This window comes from Phacochoerus africanus, chromosome 11 (assembly GCF_016906955.1).
Source record: "Phacochoerus africanus isolate WHEZ1 chromosome 11, ROS_Pafr_v1, whole genome shotgun sequence".
NCBI lineage: Eukaryota > Metazoa > Chordata > Mammalia > Artiodactyla > Suidae > Phacochoerus > Phacochoerus africanus.
This window is the reverse complement of record NC_062554.1, coordinates 121552561-121579656: the sequence shown is the minus strand read 5'-3', so window position 1 is coordinate 121579656 and position 27096 is coordinate 121552561. Positions and strand designations below refer to the sequence as shown.

Below are 27096 nucleotides of genomic sequence, written 5' to 3'. Positions count from 1 at the left end.
AATGAAACACTGAATAAGAAAAGAAAAAACACAGGATACAAATTTTTTTCAAATTGTGGTTATCATATACATAAACATAAAATTCACCATCTTAACCATTTTCAAGTGAACAATTCATAGTGTTAAGTACACTTACACTGTTGTATAGACACTCTCCAGAATTCTTTTCACCATGGATACAAATACTTTCCAGTGAAGGGCTGGTAAGTCCTCTGTTCAGGACTATAAAGACAGTATAGCTTTTATTCTTTTTTTCCCAAACCAATTAATTAATAATTGTATCTAGATAATTTAGATGGTTGAAGTTTGGTCCCTCAATAACTGGTTTAGGACAGGAATAAAAAGTATTTCTCCATACCTATCAAAATGGTAGAATCGATTAAGTGGATAAGCTTCAGAGCAGAAGACCAGGTCATAAGTTTAGGTGACCTTATCCAATTCTATTGCTTTTAATACCATCTAACCAACCACTAGTGATTCCCAAATTGGCTTCCAGCATTTCTCAACCTTGGTACAGCTGACATTTAAGGCCTTATAACTCTTTGCTGTGGGGGGCTGTTCTGTGCAAAATAGGATTTTTAGTACTATCCCTAGTACCCAGTAGCAACCCTCCCCCCACCCAAAGTTGTGACAATTAAAAATGTCCAGAGACTGCCTTTTTTTTTTTTTTTGCTAAATGCCCTGGAGGGACAAAGATCACCCCTCCCCAGAACCACTGGCCTAGAGTCATTTAAGCAATATAAAACCAAAAAAGAAGAAACAAATTTCCAGGGTAACCCGCTCTGTATTCAAGTCTAGTAAGTTAGATTCTTCCCAAGTGAATATACTATTTACTTTAAAGTAGTGGCCAACCTATCAGTTCCATGACTGACCCTAACCAAGTCTGACAATATACAAAAAGCCCTAAGTGACTATGACAAAGACACAGAACTTCTTTCAAGAAAAATGTATATACACTACTTTCTTTACAATTTCAGATGTCTCACGAACAACTAACTTCCAGTCTAAAAAAGAATTTAGTTCTTAAGTGCTTATCAAATATTAGAAAGTCTTTATTTCACTTCATAGATCGGAATTTTATATTAAATTTATATAAGTGCAGAATGGTAGTTAAATTACATTTCTTCTATAGAATTTTTTTAAGCAATCTAATTATTTGCTTAGAGCTGAGTAAATCTCTGGAAGCAGAAAAATTTAAGAAGAAAGTAACAAAAAATTCAGCCAGAAAATACTTAAGGAAATAGATCCATCATGGCAACAAGAATATCAGCAACTCAAATATCTGAATGATGTTTTTCTACTTCTAGAGTATGATAGGCATGTGTACCAAAATCAAATTATGTTATCAGTAATCAAGTAAACCATCAATAACTAGCAGTGTCTTTTATGCAGAAGGAGCTCTATAAATAGTTCTTGAATTCAAAAGGCTTTCTTAGCACACTGAAAAAGCACACTAAGCAGAATCTCCTGACACGTAATGAAAATGAATTAAATTTGCTATAGGAAAGCTTACCAAATTAAGTTTTTAAAAGATGATTTAAATTTTATAAAGAGGAAAATTATGACAGTCTTCATTTTGATTATAAAACTCATACTTCATTTAAATCAAGACAACTCTTGGTAAAATCAGGGACAAATTTTTTTCCTTCTTACTATTTGTTTTCCTCTGAATAAGAGACCCTCTATGTTTTTGATAATAATATACTTTAGAGAACTCCATAAATAGGATACCATTCCCTGCCTGTGACAAGAAAATAGTCCCAGAGAGGGAAAACGGCAAAAAAATATTGTCTATATTAGTGCCTATGGATTGTTTGTCTATAATATGTGTCACGTGGGTTGGGAGCAGAAGTTCCAAATACACAAAACAACAAAGTTTCCTCAATTCATGCTGTTTTACATCAAGGAAATCCAATACTTCACATAAAATGATGAATTTGTATAATAAGTAAATCAATATGTATTAATGTGCATTACAAAAGATTTTATTTTTTTGTCTTTTTGACTTTTTCTATGGCCGCACCCACGGCACATAGAGGTTCCCAGGCTAGGAGTTGAGTTGGAGCTGCAGCTGCCAGCCTACGCCACAGCAACGCCGAATCCTCAACCTATTGAGCAAGGCCACGGATGGAACCCACAACCTCACAATTCCTAGTTGGATTCATTAACCACTGGGCCACAACAGAAATTCCTACAAAAGATTTTTGATCTCCAAAGGCTTCAAAGCAATCCTTTACATCAGCATCTCTATCATAATCTCTGAGTATTAAATTATTTTTGTTACAGGAATTCCTGCTGTGGCTCAGCAGGTTAAGGACCCAACCTTATCTCAGTGAGGATACAGGTTGGATCCCTGGTCTTGCTCAGTGGGTTAAGGATCTAGTGTTGCCACAAGCTGCTGAGTAGGTCACAGATGCAGCTTGGATCCAGTGTTGCTGTGGCTGTGATGTAGGCTGCAGTTGCAGCTCTGATTTGATCCCTGGCCCAGGAACTTCCATATGCTGCTGTTGTGGCCATAAAAAAAACTTATTTTGTTATAATGTTATTGAAATATATAAACTAGGACAAAACTCTCAGTGCTTATAATAACGCATATAATAGTAAAATCTTACAGATTAAATCCAAACACAACCACAAAACCAATATTATTCAACCAACATTAATGAGACAGGAAAAAAGATGTTTGCTGAAACAAAATTTCAACTGGTAACATGAATACGTTGCTGACTGCCAGTTTACCTGTTCTGAGTCTAGAATGCCCATTTAACTGCCCTCAGATGGGATCTACTGTGAGGCAGCATAGTACAGCAGCTAAGAGCTATGGAGTCAGACAATATGTATGAAAATCAACTCTACCACTTCTCCATACTTCAGCACCCTCATCGGTAAAATAGGAATAGTAATTACACATAACTCACAGGTCTATTTGAAGAATTAAAAGCTTAAAACACAAATTTTTATATTAACTGATTGATGATTATACATGAAGAGTATGTTGAACAGTGCCTAAAACATAGAAGATGCTCAAAAAACTTTAGCTAACAGAATGTGAACTATCACAAAACTTATGTCATGCAATGGACTGTAGCATCACTTGGCCATCCACTAGACATGAATATATCATTTATTGCATTAGATATGCTTCAATTCTTAATTAACTCTTCGCAAAATAGTAGAATACTACCTGGAGCCAACACGACCAAGCAAATATAAATAGAGGCACTGCAATCTCCTAGCATTACTAGTTTATAAGATGGTCATCTAGATGACTTAGAATATATGTCTACTATATTTACAGAAGACCACTAACATGAGCACACACAGTTTTTAATTTTTATAAGAAATCTACAGACACCTAAGAAAATATAGGCAATCCCAATTTGTGTACGCTTTAAATAACAAGGACTACTAATTTTATAACTTAAACTTTCTACAACATATTTATTGTACAAAATAGGGTAAAGTTCAAACTTAACATGTATGTTCAATAATACTGTCAGTACAGGGAGTTCCCATTGTAGCTCAACAATAATGAACCCAACTAGTATCATAAGGATGCAATCTCCTAGCATTACTAGTTTACAAGATGATCATCTAGATGACTTAGAATATATGTCTAACTCGCTCAGTGAGTTAAGAATCCGGCACTGCGGAGTTCCTGTTGTGGTGTAGTGGTTAGCGAATCCAACTAGGAACCATGAGGTTGAGGGTTCGGTCCCTGCCCTTGCTCAGTGGGTTAAGGGTTCGGCATTGCCACGAGCTGTGGTGTAGGATGCAGAGGCGGCTCAGATCCCACGTTGCTGTGGCTGTGGTGTAGGCCGCTGGCTACAGCTCCGATTCGACCCCTAGCCTGGGAACCTCCATATGCCGTGGGAGTGGCCCTAGAAAAGGCAAAAAAAAAAAAGAATCCGGCATTGTCATGAGCTGTGGTGTAGGTCGCAGATGTGGCATAGGACGCAAATGTGGCTTGGATCCTGTGTTGCTATGGCTGTGGAGTGGGCCAGCCGCTACAGTTCTGATTCGACCCCTAGCCTGGGAACCTCCATATGCTGCGGGTGCAGCCTTACAAAGACCAAATAATAATAATAATGATATTAAATACTAATAAAATTATTTATGTTGTTAATTTTCATAACCCACAGATCATCTCTAATCTCTTTTCCAAACAGACGGGTTTCACAGACCACTTTACAGAACAAGTATCAGAAGCTAGAAGAATTCCTACTTCTTATTAACTTGCCATTAGCTACATATATAACATACTATAAATATATCTCTATCAACAAAATATCTATGTTGTTCTCATCTGCTTCAACATTCATTTAGTCAGTACACTGCAATCTAATTACTGGATTATGAACAAAAAACACAGGTGAATAAAAACTAAAAATGAAAACAGGAGTGCCTATCATGGTGCAACGGAAACAAATGTGACTAGGAACCATGAGGTTTCAGGTTCGATCCCTGGCCTCGATCACTGTGTCAGGGATCTGGCATTGCTGTGAGCTGTGGTGTAGGTCGCAGATGCAGTTCAGATCCTGCACTGCTGTGGCGTAGGCTGGCAGCTGTATCTCTGATTAGACCCCTAACCTGGGAACCTCCATATGCTGCGGGTGCAATCCTAAAAAGAAAAAAAAATGAAAATAAAAATTAATAAACACAAGCATTTGAAGAAGAAGGGCAAGGAATATAATGAAAATTTAATGAAGTCATAATCCCTATTTATGGTGTTTAATTTGATAAAATTTACATGAGCCTGTTTTTTATATTAAAAACTTTTCCAAATGGCACTTTTCACTAGAATTTTTTTTTGCTTTTTAGGGCCACACCTGCGGTATGTGGAAGTTCCCAGGCTAGGGGTCGAACTGGAGCTACAGCTGCCGGCCTGCGCCACAGCCACAGTGATATGGGTCCAAACTGTGTCTTTAACCTACACCACAGCTCAAGGTAACACAGGATCCTTGACCCACTGAGTGGGGACAGGTATCAAACCAGTGTCCTCATGGATACTATTTGGGTTCATTTCCGATGAGCCATGATGGGAATCCCCTTGACTAGAATTTTGATACATACCTTAAAATATGTACACTATGCCAGGTCTACAAACCATAGAAATATTCTCCACTTACCTTTTTTTCAGTTTCTACTTCTTTGTGTATTTCCCTTTTAAATTTTTTCACCAGAAATACCGAATAGTCTGTGAATAACGTGCAAGTCAGTTACATCTGACCTGGTTTCTTTGTCTCATCATCTAAAAATCAGTCATGTTTTCCTAACACTAAAGTGCTAAGAAGGAGTTCCTGCTGTGGTACATGGGGGTAATGATCCAGCATTGCCTCTGCGGCAACCTGGATTTGACCCCCCACCCAGTGCAGTGGGTTAAGGATGTGGCACTGCCACATCTGTGGCATAGGTTGCAGGTGCAGCTCAGACTAGATTCCTGGTTCGATCCCTGGGAACTTTCATATGCCACAGGTGTGGCCAAAAACAAATAAAAAAATAAGTAAAGTGCTAAGAACAGTTTTAAAAAGCAAATTAAAAACCTCCAAAGAGGGCACTGAGCCTCTCATGTGTCCTTACAAAGAATGACCATCTAATTAATCTTCATTTCTATCCCAAATAGAAATAAATAAACCTAGCTCTGTTTTTGATGATAGAAATAATCTGTAAAGTCAATAGAAACTCTTATACAAATTTTTATAATCTAGTATACTAAAATTTAATGTATTCTTGAACCTACTTCAAACAATTAAAACCCTATGTTATATGAGAAGGATTTTGTGCGACTCAAAATTTTCATGGAATTCAAATGTACCCCATTAGCAAAAAGTAATTCAATATAAAGAAAGTTACAACATTAATTATCACTGAATTCATTAACTGTATAAAATATATATGATTTATAAGAACTTACAACACGTCCTTTATATTCCACTTTTATAAATTTCCTCACCAACATACTCTGACACCCCTTGACATGGCTTCTACTATTTCCCAAATCTATATCCTCAGCCACTTGTCCGCTAACACAAATGTCCAAAATTCAATTTATTTTCTTCCCAAAGCCTACTCTTAAGTCTTTATTTCTGTTAATGCCACTGACAGTATCCACATCACAAAGATTCACAATCTCAGTTACTGTTTCTCTCATTTAACAAATATCTGAGTAACTGCCACGTGCCAGATCTGTTCTAGGTACCTGGGATAAATCACAAGGAAAACAAAAGTCCCTGTCCTGATGGAGTTAACATTCTTACATTCTCCTCTTTCCACTCCTAAGTTTAGTGATCTGATTCAGTCAATGCCACTACCATAACCTCTTTACATTCATTCTCTCCTATCCTTCCAACTGAACTATTTCAGTGGACTCTTAACTGATTTAGGTTTTCATCTCTTTAAGGCAGCTCACAAATGGCTGCCATAATCAGTCTTTCCAAAGCACCAGTCTGATTTTCCTGCTTTAAAACTTAGAAGGACTTCTCAATGGCCACAAAATAAAGCCTATACTCTTCTGCTGGCCTTTAAAGCACCCAGAATGATCCAATCTATTTTTCTAGGCTTTCCTTCCAAATTGGAAAAAAATCAATTTCATTCTTATAACCCAGCCCTCAAGCCAAAACTAATTACCTATTACTCATTTTGGAGACCTCAATAGTTCCTCCATCTCTGCCTTTTGTTTACAGCTATTACCTCTACCTAGAATCCCCTAGCCATACCCCCCGTCTTTTAAATCTAATTTCCCAATCTTAACCATCCTTCAAGGTCCAAATCAAATTTAACTTTTTTTATGCTTTGTCCTGATTCCTCCAGCTGGAAGTCATTACTCACTCCTCTAAAATTCTGTAGTATTCTATTTGAAACCATTTACAGCACTTGATATTTCCACCTCATGTTTTAATTATTTATCTGTTTTACTCATTCCCCATTTGACTGTAAAGTCAGGGTATTAGCCACCTTGCTGATCTTTTATAAGAGGCATTATCATAAATATTTCTAGATTATTTAATATCATCATAAGAGATGTGACAAAGTTTTATTCATTACTGGATATCTACTCTGTGCACTATGCCAGGCTCTAATGAAAACAATGGTACATCAAACAAGAAGACAGACATATAAATAGGTATGTTTTAACATAATATGTTGAATACTTTTCAAAATGATCAGAACAAACTGACGGCCAAACACAGAAGCAATTAAAAACAAACAAACAAAAAACGGTGATAAATGAAAAAAAGGGGAGATACCAAAAGGCAAAACAGAAAGGTCAGACCAGCAACTAAATGTGAACTAAGGGAATTAAAGATCTCCAAGATTCTGAGCCTAGGTAGATGATTAAAGATGATTAATGATACTATTAACCAAGCTATAAAAACACCAAAGAAAAAACTTTGGGCAAAGAAAAGATAGGAGTTTGGGTTAACAAATAACTTTAGGTATCCACTGGACAACTGAGATGGTCAGCAAATAAATGAAAATAGAGATCTACAATTTGGAAGATGGGTCATAGCTAGTTGGTTAAGAGTTGCAAATTATCTATATCAAGGTGATTTGAAACTGCCTATGCTCTAAGAAAATAAAATTTTTCATAAAGTGATAGTGGGCCAAGACAGACTCTTTTAGAATACAAAGCAGCAGAGGAGATAATAAGGAAAAAAATTCAGATGTATAGAGGGCCACAATAATTAAAGGAACATTTCAAGAAAGAAGATATATTAAAAATTATCAAAAGGTGCTTAGAGATTTCTGCACCTCCATGTTTGCTGCAGTATTATTCACAATGGCCAAGACATGGAAACAACCTAGGTGTCTGTCAACAGATGAATGGATAAAGATGTGAAATACACGCATGTGCGCATGCGTGTACACACACGCGCGGGTGCGCGCGCGCACACACACACACACACACACACACACACGAGGAGGGGTGGTGAGAGGAATATATTCCAAGGGAAAGAAGGAAATCCAGCCATTTGCAACAACTTGCATAAACCTTCAGGTCATTACCCTAAGCAAAATAAGTCAGAGAAAGACAAATAGTATAGGATATCACTATACTAGAATAGTGATCCTTTTTTTAGTAGAATCTAAAAAAGCCAAACTCAAAGAAACAAAGAATAGAATGATGGTTGCCTAGGGCTGTGGGAGTGGGGGTAAGGATGGGGGAGAGAAATGGGAAGATATTGGGCAAAGGGTACAAACTTCCAGTTACAAAATTTAAAAGTTTGAGCATCTAATGTACAGCATGATGATTACAGCTAATAACAATGTATCATGTATACTCAAAAATCATAAAAGTGGTAGATCTTACATGTTTTCACCACACACAAAAAAAATGGTTGTTTATGTGACAAGATGGAGGTGTTAGCTAATGCTATAATACCGGTAATCATTTACAATCTATAAATGTATCCTATCAACACATTGTACAGGATCTTAAATTTACACGTTATATGTCAATTATATCTCAAACTGGAAAAAATTTTAAAGGAAACAGAACATTTGAGTTAAATGAAACAGCAATCAAGGAAAGGTTCAATATACTAATAATTGTTCTGTTTCTTGGGCTAGAAGGTGAATACCAATGCCTATCTACCTACTTATCTATGTAACTGGAATGCTGCAATTGATTTACAAAGAATGAAAAATAGCTAACATTAGAATGCCTAGACTTTGACCTTCTACTTTACAGCCTGTAACTTACACCATCCATACGTAAGATTAATAAAATATATCCTTAAGTTAAAGAAAAAATTAAAAGCTGCTGAGAGATCAAGAAGGAAGAAAATAACAAGAGATTAAATTAGATCTGAGGATCAGGAGCTCACTGATGACCATCAAAAAATGGTTTCTGTAGAGTGATGGGACAGAAGCTAGATTAGATTGGCTTGAGTACATATGAGAGCTGAGAATATGACAGCCATGAATACTGTTCAATAATAAAAGTAGTAATAGCTTGACTGAATGCCTGCTACCAGATACTGGTCTGAGTATTTTAAACATACTACCTTAACAGAGGCCTACAATTCTTTAATGTAAATATGATTTTCATTTTACCACTGAAGATCAGAAATTCAGAAAGGTTATTAAAGTACCTTGCCCAAGTACTACTCATTCTATAATCTGCTTCTTTGAGAAAAAGACACACAGCCCACTATTTGGAGTGAAATCTTATTTTCTAAGATTTACCTCTAATTTTGGCCTCTCAGTTTTCTGATACTCTCCCTTTTACTTCCAAACTTTTCTAAGCCATTAGATTTTTATATCAGGTGTGGAAACTAGCCTCGGAAACAGCCCCCAATAACTCTTGTCTCCTGGCAGTAATGTTCTTGTGCAATCCCCTTCCTCACTAAATAAGAATGACCTGTATAACCAATAGAATATTGCATAAATGACAGAATACTACTTCCAAGGCTAGGTCAGAAGGCACTCTGGTTTTTGTTTTGCTCTCTCTTGAATTACCCACTTTGGGGAAAGCCAGTCACAAAAAAACTGAGGCAGCCTATGGAGAGGTCCAATTGGTAACAAATTGAGACCTCCTGAAAAAAAGCCAGCACAAATTTGTGAACCATATGAGGAGCCGTGTTAGAATGGAATTCAGCCACAGACAAGCCTTAAGATGACTGTGGCCCTGACTGAGCATCTTGACTGCGACCTCAAAAAGATCCTGAGCTACAACTACCCCCACTTGGTCTGCTTCCAAACTCTTCTGACACAGAAACAGCGTAAGATAACAAATGTTTCTTATTATTTTAAGCTCTAAATTTGAGTTAATTTGCTACATAGCAGTAGATAATTAATACATAAGACTAGATCTGAAAAACACTTCTATAGACATTATATAGAATGTAATGTCATCAGCTCAAAACCAACATCTTTGGCTTGTCTTGATCAAAGTACCTAAAAATTTTATTCTATAAAGATACAAAAATTATGGAAAGGAAGACTGACAATTTCAAGTAGGTGATTTATTTAACAATAATAAGCAAAACTGCATTTCTGTATGTCACAGCCACCAACATTGTAATTTAACTTAAAATGAATGCCCTGAGAAGCCATATAGCTGTGCTTCTGAGCTGGAACACGTCTGACAGAATAAATCAGTGTCTTCCTTGTCTAAAGATCTTATTCTGTGGGGGGTGGGGGGATGTGCTTGGGCTGTGGGATGGAAATCCTGTGAAATCAGATTGTTATCATCATTATACAACTACAGATGTGATAAATTCATTTGAGTAATTAAAAAAAATGGAAAAATAAAAAAAAGACCTTCTTCTGATGATAAAATAAAGCTCTCTTATAACTAATTAAATCCACATGGCTCATTCTTACATTTATTGTAACAGTTATAAATTCTCTAAGGGCAGGGAGCAGTCTCACTTCAATTCTTACCGGCCACAGCATCTAGCACAGTACAAGTTCAAAATATGTTTGTAAACTACACAGAATTTTAATACAAAACCTAAATCTCCAGTTTCAACACAAATTTAATTTTTAAGTGTTAGCTATGTTATTGTATTGAATTATTTTACAGCATTTCCAGTTTTATGAAATGTCAAAATGAGAAGCTCTTATTTTTCCCAATTTACATTATCTTTTATTTCTACACAAAATTCAAACCTCTTTCATTTACTTTTTTTTTGTCATTTTGCCTTTTCTTGGGCCGCTCCCACAGCAAATGGAGGTTCCCAGGCTAGGGGTCTAATTGGAGCTGTAGCCACCGGCCTACGCCAGAGCCACAGCAACGTGGGATCTGAGCCACGTCTGCGACCTACACCACAGCTCACGGCAACGCTGGATTGTTAATCCACTGAGTAAGGCCAGGGATCAAACCCGCAACCTCATGGTTCCTAGTCGGATTTGTTAACCACTGCGCCACGACGGGAACTCCCCTCTTTAATATATAAGGTTATAGGTTGGTAAAACACATTTTGTCCTAATATAATAGTATGGTAACAAAATTCTCTCAGCTCTTCCAGTTTAACTGAAAGAAAACAAAAGAACCCAAAAGTTCCACAATGCTTTTCCCAATACACCTATAAAACTGGTTTCTAATCCATGAGTCTCAGACCACTTCACAGATTCAATTTCAATACTGTAAAACCTTAAAAACTAGGTTTTCTCTGTAGGCTAAATAATGTTTCCCAAAAATATATTACTACTTGTCAAAATACATGAATATGTTTGTACTTAAAAAAATACCATCATACTTCATCGAGTCTAAGAAACCTTCAACTATTAAGATGCACCATTAAGTATCATTGCACCATTATTATATGTACCATTAAGAAACAGAAACATACCAATTAACTATAATAACATCTGTAAAATGAATTCAAAGGTATTGGAATGTGGAACAGGGAATGTGCATCTATCTTAGAATCTACAAAATGCAGTAATTCATGTAGTCAAAAATGCAGTTTTCCAAGCAATAGATTCTAAAAGTCCAGCTACATCATTTGGTTTCCAAGAAATTTCCTAACATTGAGGGTCTTGTGAGTATTAACCCCCTTTTTCATGCAAGAAAAATGAGGTTCACAGAAACAAAGTAACTGTTTAAAAGCCTCCCAGCCTGGAGTTCCCATTTTGGCTCAGCAGAAATGAACCTGACTAGTATCCATGATGATGCTGGTTTGATCCCTTGCCTCTTTCAGTGGGTTAAAGGATCCAGGGTTGCCACCAGCTGCAAGGTAAGTCACAAACATGGTTCAGATCTGGCATTGTTGGTGGCTGTGACATAGGCCAGCAGCTGAAGCTCCGATTTAACCTCTAGCCTGGGAACTTCTATATGCCATGGGTATGACCTTAAAAGAGAATAAATAAATAAATAATACTATCTCTAAAACGGAAGAGGGAGTTCCTACAGTGGTGCAGTGGGTTAAGGATCTGGCAGTGTCTCTGTGGTGGCAAGGGTTCGACCCCCAGCCCAGCACACTGGGTTAAGGATCCTGCATTGTGGCCCAGGTCAAAGCTACAGCTCAGATTCAATCCCTAGCCCAGAAACTTCCACATGTCATGGGTGTGGCCAAAAAAAAAGAAAAAGAAAATGTTACCAATAAAGAGCAAGGGGGAATTTCAAAATTCTTCATTTGATAGTATGTTTTTCCCTAAAACATCTTCTTCTTTAGTATCCATGATGACACGGGTTTCATCTCTGGACTCGCTCAGTAGGTTAAAGGATCTGGCATTGCTGTGAGCTGTGGTGTAGGTTGCAGACAAGGCTTAGATCCCACGTTGCTGTGGTTGTGGCTTAGGCCCAACGGCTACAGCTCCTATTCGACCCTTCGCCTGGCAACTTCCGTATGCCACGGGTGCAGCCCTAAAAAGACAAAAAGAATAAAAAATAAAAAAATAAAAAGGTAAAATTCTTACAATTTCCATTTGTTCAATAGTTAGTCAGTTAGTTTCACTGACTCCTAGTTAGTTTCACTAACTCCTTCCCCCAGTTGGGTCAAGAGTAAATGAATCAAGTAAGATACTGCTCAACTGCTGGTTTCAAACCACTAGGGACAGATATGTAATAGTGGCTAATAGTTATATAATACTATGCATGGTAGCTATTATACTTACTGTCCTATTTTCCGATTATTGATTCATTTCACATGATCCTTTCCAATTATTGATTCATTTCATTTCACATGATCCTTCCAGAATAATTCAAAGGATAATTCCTATTATCCCAGTTTAAAGATAGCAGAATCATAGCATAGAAAGTCTAAATGACTTGTCCAAGCTCACAGGGTTATTATAATACCAGCATCCATGGTCTCTAAATCAATGCAATTTCTAATTTCTGGATTTTTCAAGAAATGAATTTGTGAAAGTCCATGATATTAAGCAAACAAATCCTAGGAAAAAATTTTGCAATCCTCTTTAAGAAATTTCTAATGGCGACATAATCTGAAATACTCATATTTCAAATAATCTTATTCTACTCTGTGGTACAATGGGATCGGTGGCTTCTTGGGAGTGCTGGGACGCAGGTTCCAGTCCCTGGCCCAGCACAGTGGGTTAAGGATCCACCGTTGCCACAGCTGTGACTTAGGTCACAACTATGGTTTGGATCTGATCCCTGGCCCAGGAACTCCATATGCCATGGGGTGGCCAAAAAAAAAAAAAGAATGGTTTAATCAAAAGATGTTTGAACTCTTTGATTAGAGGTGGTGACTCACCTACTTATCAACAGTTTTGTTACCTGATGTTATACAAATATTTTGAAAAAATAGGGGAAAGAATATCACCTCAATTTCATCATCATTGATCACACATGTGTGTGTTACATAAAACTAAGTAAAAGGCCTAGCTCTGCACTCACTGAATTAAAAAAAAAACTAAAAGAATAAGACCAATTTCTCTAAATTGATACCAAAGTAACTCATTTCCAGAGCATGAGCCACACTCTGTAGGGGATAAACATGAACTTTTCTTATTTTCTCTATTCACTGTCTTCAACCACGTTCTTGTCAACTTCTCTTTCTTATCCCTTAATGACATCTCAGGCAGATCTCATGGCCTTTCGGTCACTTTCTGTTGCTGCTGTTGTCATTTTTTAAGTTTCTAAATATGCCAGACACTGCCAGATGCTGGATGCTGACAGATATCTACGACACCGCCTAACACACAGCAGGCATTCAGTAAATACTATATATTATTATTATCATATTTCATCAAATCTAAGGTGCTAATAGTAATAAAAGGCATTATTTTATGCACTTCTACGAATGAAAAAAATGTCTGCCAACCTATGACAATTAATTATGAGATGTATTCTGATTTAGGATGTTAAAAGGTGGGGAATTCCTGTTGCGGCACAATGAGATCGACAGTGTCTCTGCAGCACCAGGACACAGGTTTGATCCCTGGCCAGGAACAGTGGGTTAAAGGATCCAGCAATGCCGAAGCTGCAGCATCAGTCACAACTGCAGCTCAGATCTGACCCTGGCCCAGGAACTCCATATGCCAGCAGGTGACCAAAAAAAAACAAACAAAAAAACAGATGTTAAAATGTTTACTAAATAGGTATTAATTTAAGCTTTTACTATTTTTAGTTATACTATTTGGTCTTCCTGTCTTTGGTCTTAGTCTTTCCCATGTTTCCTCCAAGATCTAAATTACACTCTCACTTTGCCCTGATTCCTTTTCCCAATCTCTTTTTTTAAAAATCCTTAATGGGAGATCCCCTCGTGACACAGTGGTTAACGAATCCAACTAGGAACCATGAAGTTGTGGGTTCCATCCCTGGCCTTGCTCGGTGGGTTAAGGATCAGGCATTGCCGTGAACTGTGGGGTAGCTTGCAGACGCGGCTCGGATCCCGCATTGCTGTGGCTCTGGTGTAGGCCGGAGGCTGCAACTCTGATTAGACCCCTAGCCCGGGAACCTCCCTATGCCGGAGGAGCAGCCTAAAAAAGGCAAGAAGACAAAAAAAAAAAAAACACAAACAACAACAACAACAACAAAAAAACTTAATGGTTCACAACCAGGAAACATTTAAACTCCTCAGCATAGTATCTAAGGCCCTACAGTCCTTGATACCTCCTAGTCCACTTCCCCAACTCACATTATCGGCTCTCCAAGACACCTACTAAACCAAATTTCATTAATATGCTTGGATGCTTCCACCCATCTATGCCTTTGTTCAATATTACCTTATCTGCCCAGAAAGCTGCCAGTGCCCTATCTCCTCTTCACAAATCTTACTCAGTCTCTAGTACCCAGTTTAAATACCAGCTCTGTGAAAAGCTTTCAAGATAAATACCTTGGGGAGTTCCCGTCGTGGCGCAGTGGTTAATGAATCCAACTAGGAACCATGAGGTTGTGGGTTCGATCCCTGCCCTTGCTCAGTGGGTTAACGATCCGGCGTTGCCGTGAGCTGTGGTGTAGGTTGCAGACGCGGCTCGGATCCCATGTTGCTGTGGCTCTGGCGTAGGCTGGCAGCTACAGCTCCGATTCCACCCCTAGCCTGGGAACCTCCATATGCCGTGGGAGCGGCCCAAGAAATGGCAAAAAGACAAAAAAAAAAAAAAAAGATAAATACCTTGATCTCCAGGGCAAAATCAATCGGCATTCCTCTGTAAGGTAATCACAATATACTATGATTAGGGGACCACCCAAGTTACCAGCTCCTCTAGGACAGGGGCTTACTTATTTTTATATCACCAGCCCCTTGCATGATCCTGACCATATAACACCATGTTAAGAATCCAGGCTCTGAAATAAGACAAATCTGTGTTTGAATTCTGGTTTTTATCATTCATTAGCCATGTGACCTTGGGCAATCCACTCAATCTAAGACTCAGTGACTGCTTAAAACAAGGATAACAAAACCTGCCTTAGAGGCCAAGGATTAAACGTAAAATGCTTGGCATACTGGAAACACTAAACATTAGCTGTTGTTATTACCATCATTTTATTAATTTTTTTAAAAGGAAGGGGATGCTCCAGAATACTTAATGAATTGGCTTAATATATATTCTAATCTTCTCTAGTCAGGTAAGCCCTCACTTTGGCTTGGCAGAGGGTTAAAGAGATGTTGTAGGGTGGGGTGCTCTACATGGACAGGTGACATGTAGCCTCTGTTAACATTCAAAAACAGGTATGTTACACAGCAATGCCCAAATGATTTTTTAATTTTCCCGAGTTGTGCTTTCATCTCTACCTAACTCCTCAAGCCTCACCATAATTCCTCAATCCTGTCTCCTCACCTAATATAGATTTCCACTTAGAAGGAGCAATGGCTAATTTTCTGTAGTTGAGTAAATAATATTTTTAAGGTTTGAGTCTCTTAATTTACTTAGTCTTAATTGACACACACAAGAACAATTTTAAGCTGTTGATGTGAACTAATAGATTATATTCAGATAAATGTACTAATGCTAAGGTAATCATTAACAAGAACATTTAAATTCATATGGGCTCTTAAAAAGAAAATTCATTCTAAAAATTAAAAGCAAAGAAATGTTTATATGGCAGTGATAAGACTCAGTGAGGTAAAGCAATAAGCAGGAGGTAATATTTTTATTCCAGGCTCTGCTATTAGCTAGTTGTGAGACTGACCACATACCTTGGCCTTTGTGCCCTCAATTTATTCATCTGTGAAACAGAAGAGTTGAGAAGGTCTTTTTCGACTCTAAAACCAATTTTAGTATTAAAAATTAAATTTCCACCAGAAAATTGAAAAGAACTAAAATTAGATATCCACTAAAAACTCCAAGGATTCACTTAAGCTATTTAGACATACTTAGGAAGGCACATGTGAATTTCAACCCAATTTAAAAAAAGAAAGAGGGAGTACCCTTGTGGCTCAGTGGTAACGAATGTGACTAGTATCCATGAGGATGCAGGTTCGATCCCTGGCCCTGATCGGTGGGTTAAGGATCTGGTGCTGCCATGAGCTGTGGTGCAGGTCAGAGATGCAGCTCAGATCTAGGATTGCAGTGGCTGTGATGTAGTCCAGCAGCTGCAGCTCTGATTCGATGCCTAGCCTGGGAACTTCCATGTGCCGCAGGTGTGGCCCTAAAAAAAAAGAAAAAAGAAATTTAAAAAATAAAAAAAAAAAGAAAGAAAAGAATACACAGGCACAGTCTATACCTGAAATGTATATGGGTTACAAGTAACAAAGAGGAGCTCATTTATTTCAAAACCATATACCTGTTCCCACCTGAATTTCTTAACGGTATATAAAAAGGACAGCTTATTAACATAAATATCACATAATAAGAGAAAAAATCAACACAGCCATTTTCCAAGAAAACTTGAATTGAACAAGACCAGAGGTAAAAATTTGAGGCTCAGTTTCCCTCACAAAGATACTGTTAACCTAGCATTAAGTAATACCACTGAGCTCTGCAGGACAAATAATTTTAATAGCAAATATATAGCTCTTACTATGTGCTAGGCATTATTCTAAGCACTTTTCATATTTTAATTCATATAATCCCCACAAAAGTCCTATAACTTCTATTACTGACCCCATTTTACAGGTGAGAAAACTGAAGCACAGAGAGGTTGAATGACTTGCCTGGAGTCACTTAGCTAGCAAACTGTGGAGCTGAAATAGAAACCTAGGCAGTCTGGCTTCAGAGTTTGCTCTCTGTATGCATTATTAACATATAAGCCTCTGATGAAAAATAGTTAAACAACAAAGTGAATCAGGGTGATTGTGATACCTCAGCCACTAACCAAGCCTTGTGACCTTAAATCACAACCTCTCTGGACCTTCCCCATTTAAGTGAAACAGGAAATTGGGCTAAATAATCTGTGAAATTCCTGACAGGTCTAACATCTCATGATCTATGATCTAAAAGCCCAAAGCCACGACTGTGTTATAGCAACAACTGTGTCCACTCTTCTTTTTTTCCCTGGTGCTGCCATGAGCTGTGGTGCAGGTCGGAGATGCAGCTCAGATCTAGGGTTGCAGTGGCTGTGATGTATCTTATGGAAGTTCCCAGGCTAGGGGTCGAATTGGAGCTACAGCTGTCAGCCTATGCCACAGCCGCAGCAACCCGGGATCCAAGCAACCTACTGAAAGAGGCCGGGGATTGAACCCACATCCTCATGGATACTAGTTGGATTCGTTTCCGCTGCACCACAAGGGGAACTCCTGTCTACTCTTCTTTATCTTCCTCTTTTTACCGTTATCATTACATCTCATTATTTTTTTCTTATGGCTCATCTTTATAAGGTCCTCTGTATACGCTAGGTATCTCATAAGAGTCGATTCAGAAATCTTGAGGAAAATATAAACTGACAGGTGAACTCTGACCTCCATACCACACCCTGCTACCTCCAAACCACGTAGACTGAGACCTGGGACTGAAAACAGACTAGCCATTACTTCAGCAGGTTCTGGCAAACAGGTCACATTATGCCTAAATGTATGTATGTATAAGTGGGTGGATTTATTTTTCATAAAGCAGTATGAGGTAGAAATTAAGAGAAGGTACACTTACAATCTCATCTCTGCTACCCACAATCACAGTATCAACATAATCAGTTACTTAATGGCTCTAAGGCTCAGGTTCCCCAATCTACAAACAAAGTTAAAATAACAACCAACCTAAACAGCTTGCTAAAAAGAGAAAATGTTTTTAACGGAATGCCACAGTGACTGGCAAAAGTAAAACTAAAAAAATAATGGCTGTTGTTATTGCCACTGCTACCACCTTGCAGTTATTTACAATTCCCCTATAAAAGCAAGAGCTCCAAAGTATGACAAAATTTGATTTCAAATTCTGGCTCTACTACTTCCTAGGTGTGTGACCATGAACAAATTGATTAGTTTTTCTAAGCCTGGGTTCCTCATCAGTAAAATAGTGATAATAAATCATCTATCTCGCAAAACTGTTGTGAAGATTAAATAAGGTAACAATTGCTGATACTTGGTTCCTAACTGGTCAATAAATGTTAAATCCTTTCTCCTTACTGATAAAATGATCACATTTTCACTAATTCAATTCAAAGAAGAGAAAACAGAATGGGGATCCCAGGGAAGACAACTTTCCTTTCTCTACCATCCTTACAGGACAGAGATACCAGAGAATCCTCACTCATGGGATCTCCTTTATCCTCTTATGTGCTTCCTAAGACTAGAGAGATTATCAGGCCATCTCTAAACTTTCTGAAAGGACTTCTGTGCTTTAAAGCAGCAACTCTCAGAAACTCAGGGAACCCAGAAAGTCAAAACTATTTTCATAATAATACTACAACTTCATGTGCTTTTTATACTCTCATCCTTTCACAGTGGAGTTTTCCAAAGGCTACATGAAATGTGATGTCATGTATCTGATGGCTAGTTGAAGGTGAGCTTGTATACTTTTGTGTTTCAGACATTTCTCAGAATTTCTAGTATAGCACATTATCAGTAGATATTGGAATCCTCAATTTGTAAGAGTTTCAAATGGTCCCAAGACCAAAGAGTTGAAGAACTACTGCTCTAAGGTACAGAAAAAGCCCACAAAGCACATGGATTAATCCATGAATTACAACTTTACCAATTTAGCCTGAATAAGTAATTCATGCAATAATCTAAAAAACTTCTCACTTTACCATGACTACATTTCAGCCTTCAATCTTCAAAAAAAGCACTTGGTCACTAATTATTTATGAATAGTCAATGACAAAACTGGGTCTAAGGACTTGTATCTCCTTGTTAACGGTCTGGTCTTTTTAAATACTGCAGTCATCTTTATTAAGAGATGACTATGTTTTCTTAACATAACTGTCCCTCTTGTTACAGAGAATATGAAAATCTTAAGTTTTGCTTGCAGCAAGCTAATTGTACTTTCCTCTTACCTATTATAAACAAACAACTTTTTAAGGATTTTTTGATCAGGCCCCATAGATACCACACCTGCCTGGTGATGGGAAGAAACAAGTAACTAAATCTCCTCCTATAAACAAATTGACTTTAAAGATGAATAACAAAAAAAGTTTGAAAAGCCAGGGAGAATTCTTTCATATGACTTAACACAAGAGATTCAAATTTAAAACCTGTTCCAAGTCCTCAATCTGCAATCTCCCCTTTCTATACCATTTTTAATTTTGAAAGCACTACATTAAATGAAATATAAAACCAAAAACACACAAGAAAATACTGGTTTTTGTTTTTTCTATTTTTAAGATAGCAAAAGAACTAGAATTTAATGGCATATCTATCAACCCATGGCACAGAGTAGAGCCCCTATAAATATTTGTTGAATGAATGAATAATTTTTTTACAGTACTTGTTCATGAGTGTTGTCTACTTGGCTTCTTTTAGCATTTACTAGGTAGAGTGAAGACCTGAAAAGGCAAATACAATTGGGCAAGAAACCTAGAGAATTTTGACAATTTCTCAGTCCCAAAGGCCAATTAAATACCAAGCAACCCACAAAATAGCTCTGGTTAAGTAGTACAACTTGAGCAAAATTTTCCAAATATTTTTTTATGACATATCATTACTAAAAAAAAAAAAAAAAAAAAAGCTTACTATGCACCTCCAATATAGGTACATTTATTTATAAATTATTTCCTTCTACATCTGTTTACATTATAAAACACAGGATTTTTTTTAATGGAAGTTTTAAAAGCTGAGACAATGATAAAATAAATAATTTTAACCTTTCATTTGTGAATAATACTAAAATATTTTTAACCTCCTTTAAGAAATTATCATCAGTAACAATACTTTTAAAGAACAACCTAACTGAAAAGATTCATTACTTTTTAAAATTTTAGTTTAACATTTCATGATAATAGTATTTCAAAAGCCTAGTTCAAACTGTAGGGTTCAGCTGATTTTGAAACCTGATTATAATGGCTGGAAAACAGACCTTTTTTTTTTTTTTGTCTTTTTTTGCTATTTCTTTGGGCTGCTCCCACGGCATATGGAGGTTCCCAGGCTAGGGGTCCAATCGGAGCTGTAGCTGCCGGCCTACACCAGAGCCACAGCAACCCCCGCGTCTGCAACCTACACCACAGCTCACGGCTCACGGCAACGCTGGATCGTTAACCCACTGAGCAAGGACAGGGACTGAACCCGCAACCTCATGGTTCCTAGTCGGATTCGTTAACCACTGCGCCACGACGGGAACTCCAAAAACAGACCTTTTAAAGACAAAATACTCTAATATATCATATTTATTTAAGGTGGAGTTCACTGTAAATGACAATGGATGTAAAACAGTACTTCAAAGAATTATCTTAATTATTTTGAAACATTCTGGCAAACTTCCTGTCAGATCTATTTAAGTATCACTGTTTTCTCTATAATTTGGCTGACAAAAAGCTAGTACTAGAAGTAGAATTGCCAGCTCTGCCATTTTCTTGATATTCACGTGTGCCTGATTATTGGTACTGCTGCTGAGGCTTCTTTACAGGAGTCTTTTTAAGTCTCATCCATTTTATAAGGGTTCATTTAGTCAAAATTAGGTAACAGCCATATATATTCATTTAACTATGTACCCATAAACTGGATTAACTGCTATTTGCCCTCCGACTACCTCCTAAACAAGGTCACTGTATTAACCCATTTATTCAATATTAGTAAAATTTTCTTTCTGTTTTATGCACAAAAACAAATACAATTAACATTTCTAAAACTATTTTCTAATAAGATCCTGCTGTATAGCACAGGGAACTATTTTCAGTCACCTGTGATGGAGGATAATGCGAGAAAAAGAATGTATGTATATATATGTGTGTGTGACTGGGTCACTTTGCTGTATAGTAGAAAACTGACAGAACACTGTAAACCAACAATAACGGAAAAAAATGAAAATCACTTTTAAAAAATAATAAAGAATATATACGTATGTGTATGACTGGGTCACTTTGCTGTATGGTAGAAACTGACAGAACACTGTAAACCAACTATAATGGAAAAAATGAAAATCATTAAAACAACAACAACAACAACAACTATCTTCCCTTACTCCATGGGAGTTTTGGGTACTCTCCTTTGGGGGCTATGATGCAAATATACTTGAAATCTCTAGCCAGCACAACTCAGTCTCTCAGATGTTTTCCAGATTAGGACTGGATTTGAAGCCAGGACTGATTTTCCATGGTCACCCCAGGTCAAATAAGACTCTTAGGTTCTTATGATCTGGGCCTTCACCCAAAAACTGATCCAAAACCAACCTTCAGGGATGGGAGGGCAAGTATAATCTTTCCAGGATACTCACTCTAACACACTTTATTATACAAAAATAATAAAGAAGAGTAATAGTTTTCTGTCTTATACAACACTCATTCACTCAGTTAAGAAACATTCTGAAATGCAAAGCATTTTACTGACATAATCATTTACAAGTGTTATTTTAAATATGCTATACTGGGTTTTCATTTGCAGAAGTGAGTGAAAGAAAAAGTGTGGTTTGTGCCCCATCGGGTGGCCAAACTGGAAATTTCAAAACAAGTTCCAGCAAGGCAAGTTAACCCTAACTAATCAACATAATACCTTTGGGAAATTGAAGCCTGCAACACAAGTGTTCTCATGGGAGAGTTCTATAAATGAAAATCACAATAACGTTACAGCACTGTTTCCTTGCAATTAAAAATAAGATACGCAGTTTATGAAGAATCTCTCTTTTCCCAAATCTTGCAACAAAAAATTAATCTATGACCATCATTTTTTATTTAAGTTAAATAAAAGTTTCACTGGGTCAGCTTTCCATTCACGCATTAAAATATCATCAAAGAATTTTGAAAGGTGACTATTAATTTAAAAAGATGCTATTAACAATAATGCTTTAAGTTCTCTCCTCTTCATATATCAAACACAAACCACAAAAAATGCACAGAAATTTAGAGCTATATGGTCCTTAGAAAATAGAGGTCTGTGAGCTTAGAAACCATCAAGTCCAGTTCTCTCACTTTACAGATGAAGAGCTTAAAGCCCAGAAAGAGGAAGTGATTTCTTCAGGGTCACACAGTTAGGGTAACCTCACTACCAAAGCTTACACGCCTTCTGCTCAAGAGACTAGCTATCTAGATATGATCCTGGACAAGTAACTTAACCTTTCTGGACCTCAGTTTCCTTACTTGAAAAAAACAAACAAACAAACAAGAAGGCAAATAATCTCTAAATTCCCTTCAAACTCTAAAATCCCGAAATTTAGATGTCTCATTATTTTATTACCTTACAAAATTAGTGTACACTGAAAAAAAAAAAATGCCACATTTCTGAGAAACCAAAGCAGCACAGGACCCTAGGGAAAAAAACACAAGTCAGCAGCCTACAACACCAAATATATTTGCTTCTTTTGCTAGTATTCTGTAAAATATTAATATGGTCATACTAGTCTATTTGGCTGAAACTGGTCTAAATTAATTTTGATTAATCAATTACAGAGCTCTAAAATATACAATCACTGATTCCAAATTTTTTTTGCCAGTTTGTTTGTTTCACTGTCACCCAGATGCCACTGATTCTAAGTTTTTATGCTCTTATAAAGATTTATTGATGTTCTATAATATAAACCAAGATTTACACTCAACTAGATTACTGGAAACAGGGACAGTCTCTTCCCACTGTGTTTATTCTGTGTAAAAACTATTCCCAAATGGATCAGATTTTCTTCATATAGTTTCTCCATGTTGCTCTCTTCTTTTATGTTTTATCATTCTGTCTATGAAGACTGAATCTATGAACTCTACAATTCACTTTTAAATCAGAAACTAATAATTTTCAGGATACTGATGCATCACTAAAATTAATAATTTTAACAATCTAAAAAATAAAAGCCAGTGAAAGTTAAATAAAAAATCCTATGAAAAGCTCTGGCTCTATATTCTTATTTTATGAAAGAAGAACCTTGGAAAGGCAAAAAGACTCTCCTCAAAGCCTCATGACGAGCACATATGAGAACTAGCAGTTATTGTATGATCGTGTGTACACAATAATACATCTAATCATAGATGTAAAACAGTATTTTCAGCTTCTACCTGAAGCTCTGCTTATTTCAAGTAAAATTTGACATAGCAAAATGAAATAAACCACAAAGAAGCTGAACAGTTCACCGTGGTTCACAGTACTAGAAAGCACCCTATGCTAGAAATCAGGGGCAATACACTGAAATTTCATCATCAGTACTTGAAAAGCAAATTCAAGTGTCTGTTCTACTAACAGTGTTTCAAGAGCATCATCTTCATATATGAGAAACTACATGTTACTGCATTATAAGGAAGTTCATTTCTCTAGTAAATACTAATATCTTTTATGATGTCCTTTTTTTCCCCAAAGTTTTTAAGCTACTAAAATTCCTGGACTCTAAAGACTCTTATTTATGACTCTTCAACTATTTTTAAAGGAACAGCACCAGTTCTCAAGAAACAATACACAACAGATCCCAAGCCTCTAAAAAATGTCCTCAATGGCTCCAATTCACAAAGAAAAGTGTTTCTTATTAATTTTGCCTACCAAACAATGAGCTTATCCTAGTCAAGAGTCACATGGTAGGAATTCTCTGCAGAATAAAATTTCAATTATCCACAATTAATGAATTTTTCAAAAAATAATTTATAATTAGACTAGGAAAGATAATGCAGTCACACATATGCTCAGGAATTTTGTTCCTCTGTGACCAACCTAAAGTAACCACTTAGGACTAGTGTCCAAATGGAGTATGTGAATAAGGAATCCCAGAATTACTCCAGCCACAAAGCTGACATTATAAATCAAGAAGTAATTATGTATTCAAACTAAATCTTATGCTTCTCCTTCCAGCCCCAGAAATTGTATTCCAAGTTAATACAATTCTATGAAACAGCTGAGTGCTGTAATATTTAAAACAAATCATAGCATACAACCAACCACCATTACTTCTCCCCAAATGAAGCATTCCATACTACTTAAGTATAAGATGTTGCTTCAGCATGCTGTGTTCTATGCTTCTATGAAGAACTGGCAGTGGTGCTGAAAATTACTACTAGAGAGATGAAAGACCAATACCTTCCTTTCAATAAAAACCATCATCTGGACTCTAGCCAAGGTTTTAAACTGACCAAACGTTATTAGAAACAATAAATCAAAACCTCTACAAGGTGAAAAGCTAGTCCCTTTTTTTCATTCTCATGAAACATAGCCACAAAACACTGTAAGAAAATTAAGTGAAAAGAAAGCATTAATAATTTTCGGGCTTTCATTTCTGGCAATAATCAAATACTGTATGTTACAAGGTGAATTTATTTTACAAGGTTCTTCAAGGTTCTGTTTAACCTACTTAACAATCCCTTTCCCTGTCTTCTTCAATTATTACAACTGTTATATGAATAAACTATTGCCTAAACACCTATCAATGAACTTAAAATAGAAATTAAATAGAGAACCAAAATATTTTAATTCATAAAACCTAGCTAGAATATTTGTGTTCATATTGATTTTATACTCTTTGTTCCTGCACATAACATAGATGTGAATTCCTGGAGGTTACAGATAAGTCTTTCTCTATCCAGGAGCTGAACTGCCAGTTAAGGAAAATAACCTATTGCAATGCTTAAAGCCCTTCAGGTATCTTGGCTTCTGAATCTCTAAATGGGCTCATCACCTTTACTCTTCCTTTTATTAATGCAAGGTTCCTTATCACTATCTATTAAATACACTCCAAGAGCCGTTATTACAGAAATTAAGGGTGAGACGGGCCATGATTTCTGTAATACACAGGTATGTTTTCAAAGTACATTGTTTACAATGTAGTACTTTTCTCCCTAGATAACAAAAAATTTAGGAAAGAAAATGTGAAAATTGTAAATAATTCCCTTCTCTTTCTTCCTTCCACTTCCCCCTTCATCCCAAAACAAGAGAAGAGCCAAAAACAAAGATAAGGATGTTTTATATACTTTGTATACTTTATGCAATCAGTGAAAAGACAAGTCAGTCTCATCAAAACAAAATAGCTGATTACGGTACGTGTGCATATTGTAACCACTGCATGTGTAATACACATTTAAATCAAGTTTCAACCCTGTTACAAAGCCTTTGTCAACAGCGGGCAAGTGAAGAAAAGCTGAAGGGCTCCGTGGAATGAAGGAAATCACTGGAGGGGCTTATCTCGGAAGAGGATTCCTCGGTGAGAGGTGAGCAGAGAGAAACAAGACCTAACCTTGGCGAGGGGGCGCTCGCCCAGGGTGGGGACGCGAGGTTAGGGTGAGCGGGAGGAGGGGATTAGCGCGAAACCGCCGCGACCCCGGGGCTGCCCTCACACCCCGACTCCTCCACCTGCGGCTCGCCCTCCCACCGCCATTCCCCAGCCCCGGCCGGCTGTGCCTTCCCTCCCGGCCCGCCGCCCGCATATCCGTTACCCCGGCGGCAGCGGGGCTGCGGGGGAGGGGAAGGTCAGCGGGGCCCAGAGGGGGCCGGCCGCGGCGGGGATGCCGCAGTGGCTCCCCGCCGCACCGGGTCAAAGTCCGCCCGGGCGCGGGGAGGCAGCAGGAGCCGAAGGCGGCGGTGGAGGTCAGGACTGGGGAGATGGTGGCCCCTCAGAGTCCTCCCACTCCCCGGCCGCTGCCGGTACCTCATACTGGATGTATTGCTTCCTCCACTCAGGAGTGATGTGCGCGGAGAGGTGCTCGGCGAACTTCATCCTGCCGTCTCCCCCTCACTCCCACTCGGGTCCAGCAGTTACTGGCGGCGGCGGCAACAGCGACTCCGACTCCTCCCCACATGGGCCCCGGCGCGGCGCGGCGCTGCGCTTCTCTCCTCCTCCGCCGCCGCCGAGGTCTCCTCAGAGCCGCCCTCCCGCCATCTTCCTCCTCCTCTCCATAGCCCCGCCCCTCCCCGCCCCGCCCTCTATACGTCATCGCCATGGTAACCGCCTACGCCGCACCGACGAAAAGGGCGGGGTAACGGGCGGTATTTTAGTATATTCCTTATAGCTCCGCCCCTCTGGGCCGGACGTGCTGAAGGCACCTCCCCTGACCTCTTCCGTCTGGTTCTTGTTGGCCTTACAGCTGCGCTCTTAACGCTTGCTTGGGAAGCTGTGGTGTTATTGCAATTAATATTAATACTGTAGCAACAATACTCCACAGAAGACGTTTATATTTGCAAAGATTTGTGCAAGTATTTTTTCTTTTTAATATTTATTCTTCGTAAAACCCTTAAGGATGGGTCAACATTAATTCAAATTAAAAGCAGACTAAATAGGAGTTCCCTTCTTGGCGCAGCGGGAACGAATCCAACTACGAACCATGAGGTTGTGGGTTCCATCCCTGGCCTCGCTCAGTAGGTTAAGGATCTGGCCTTCTCGTGAGCTGTGGTGTAGGTTGCAGACTCGGCTCAGATCTGGCCTTGCTGTGGCTGTGTGTAGGCCTGTGGCTACAGCTCCAGTTGGACCCCTAGCATGGGAACTTCCTTATGCCGCAGGTGCGGACCTAAAAAAAAAAAAAAAAAAAAGGCAAAAACAGACTAAATAGTTAAGGGCCAGATGTATTTAAAGGAAGCTTATTTTACACATTCTAGGTGCTCGATAAGTGCTTGTTGAATTTAATTAAAGATATCAGTGCCAAAAATTGCATGCTGCTTCTGAATTTCAATGTAATTGTCTAGCCCCAGGGCTCCCAGAAAGGCCAACCACAACACCTGGACTCAAACTAGGACTGGGGTATCAACTGGACTTGTGGCT

The 27096-nt window shown here is 38.0% G+C and overlaps 1 protein-coding gene across 1 annotated transcript in view; it reads right to left on the bottom strand.

Annotated features, from left to right (window-relative positions):
* Positions 1-26238, bottom strand: part of XPR1 (xenotropic and polytropic retrovirus receptor 1) — a 226736-nt gene extending 200498 nt beyond the window's left edge. The window contains exon 1 of the mRNA XM_047752002.1: positions 25990-26238. Coding sequence (XP_047607958.1) covers positions 25990-26058 — 69 coding nt within the window. The 5' untranslated portion in view covers positions 26059-26238. The remainder of the gene's footprint in view (positions 1-25989) is intronic.
* Positions 26239-27096: the final 858 nt, after the last annotated feature.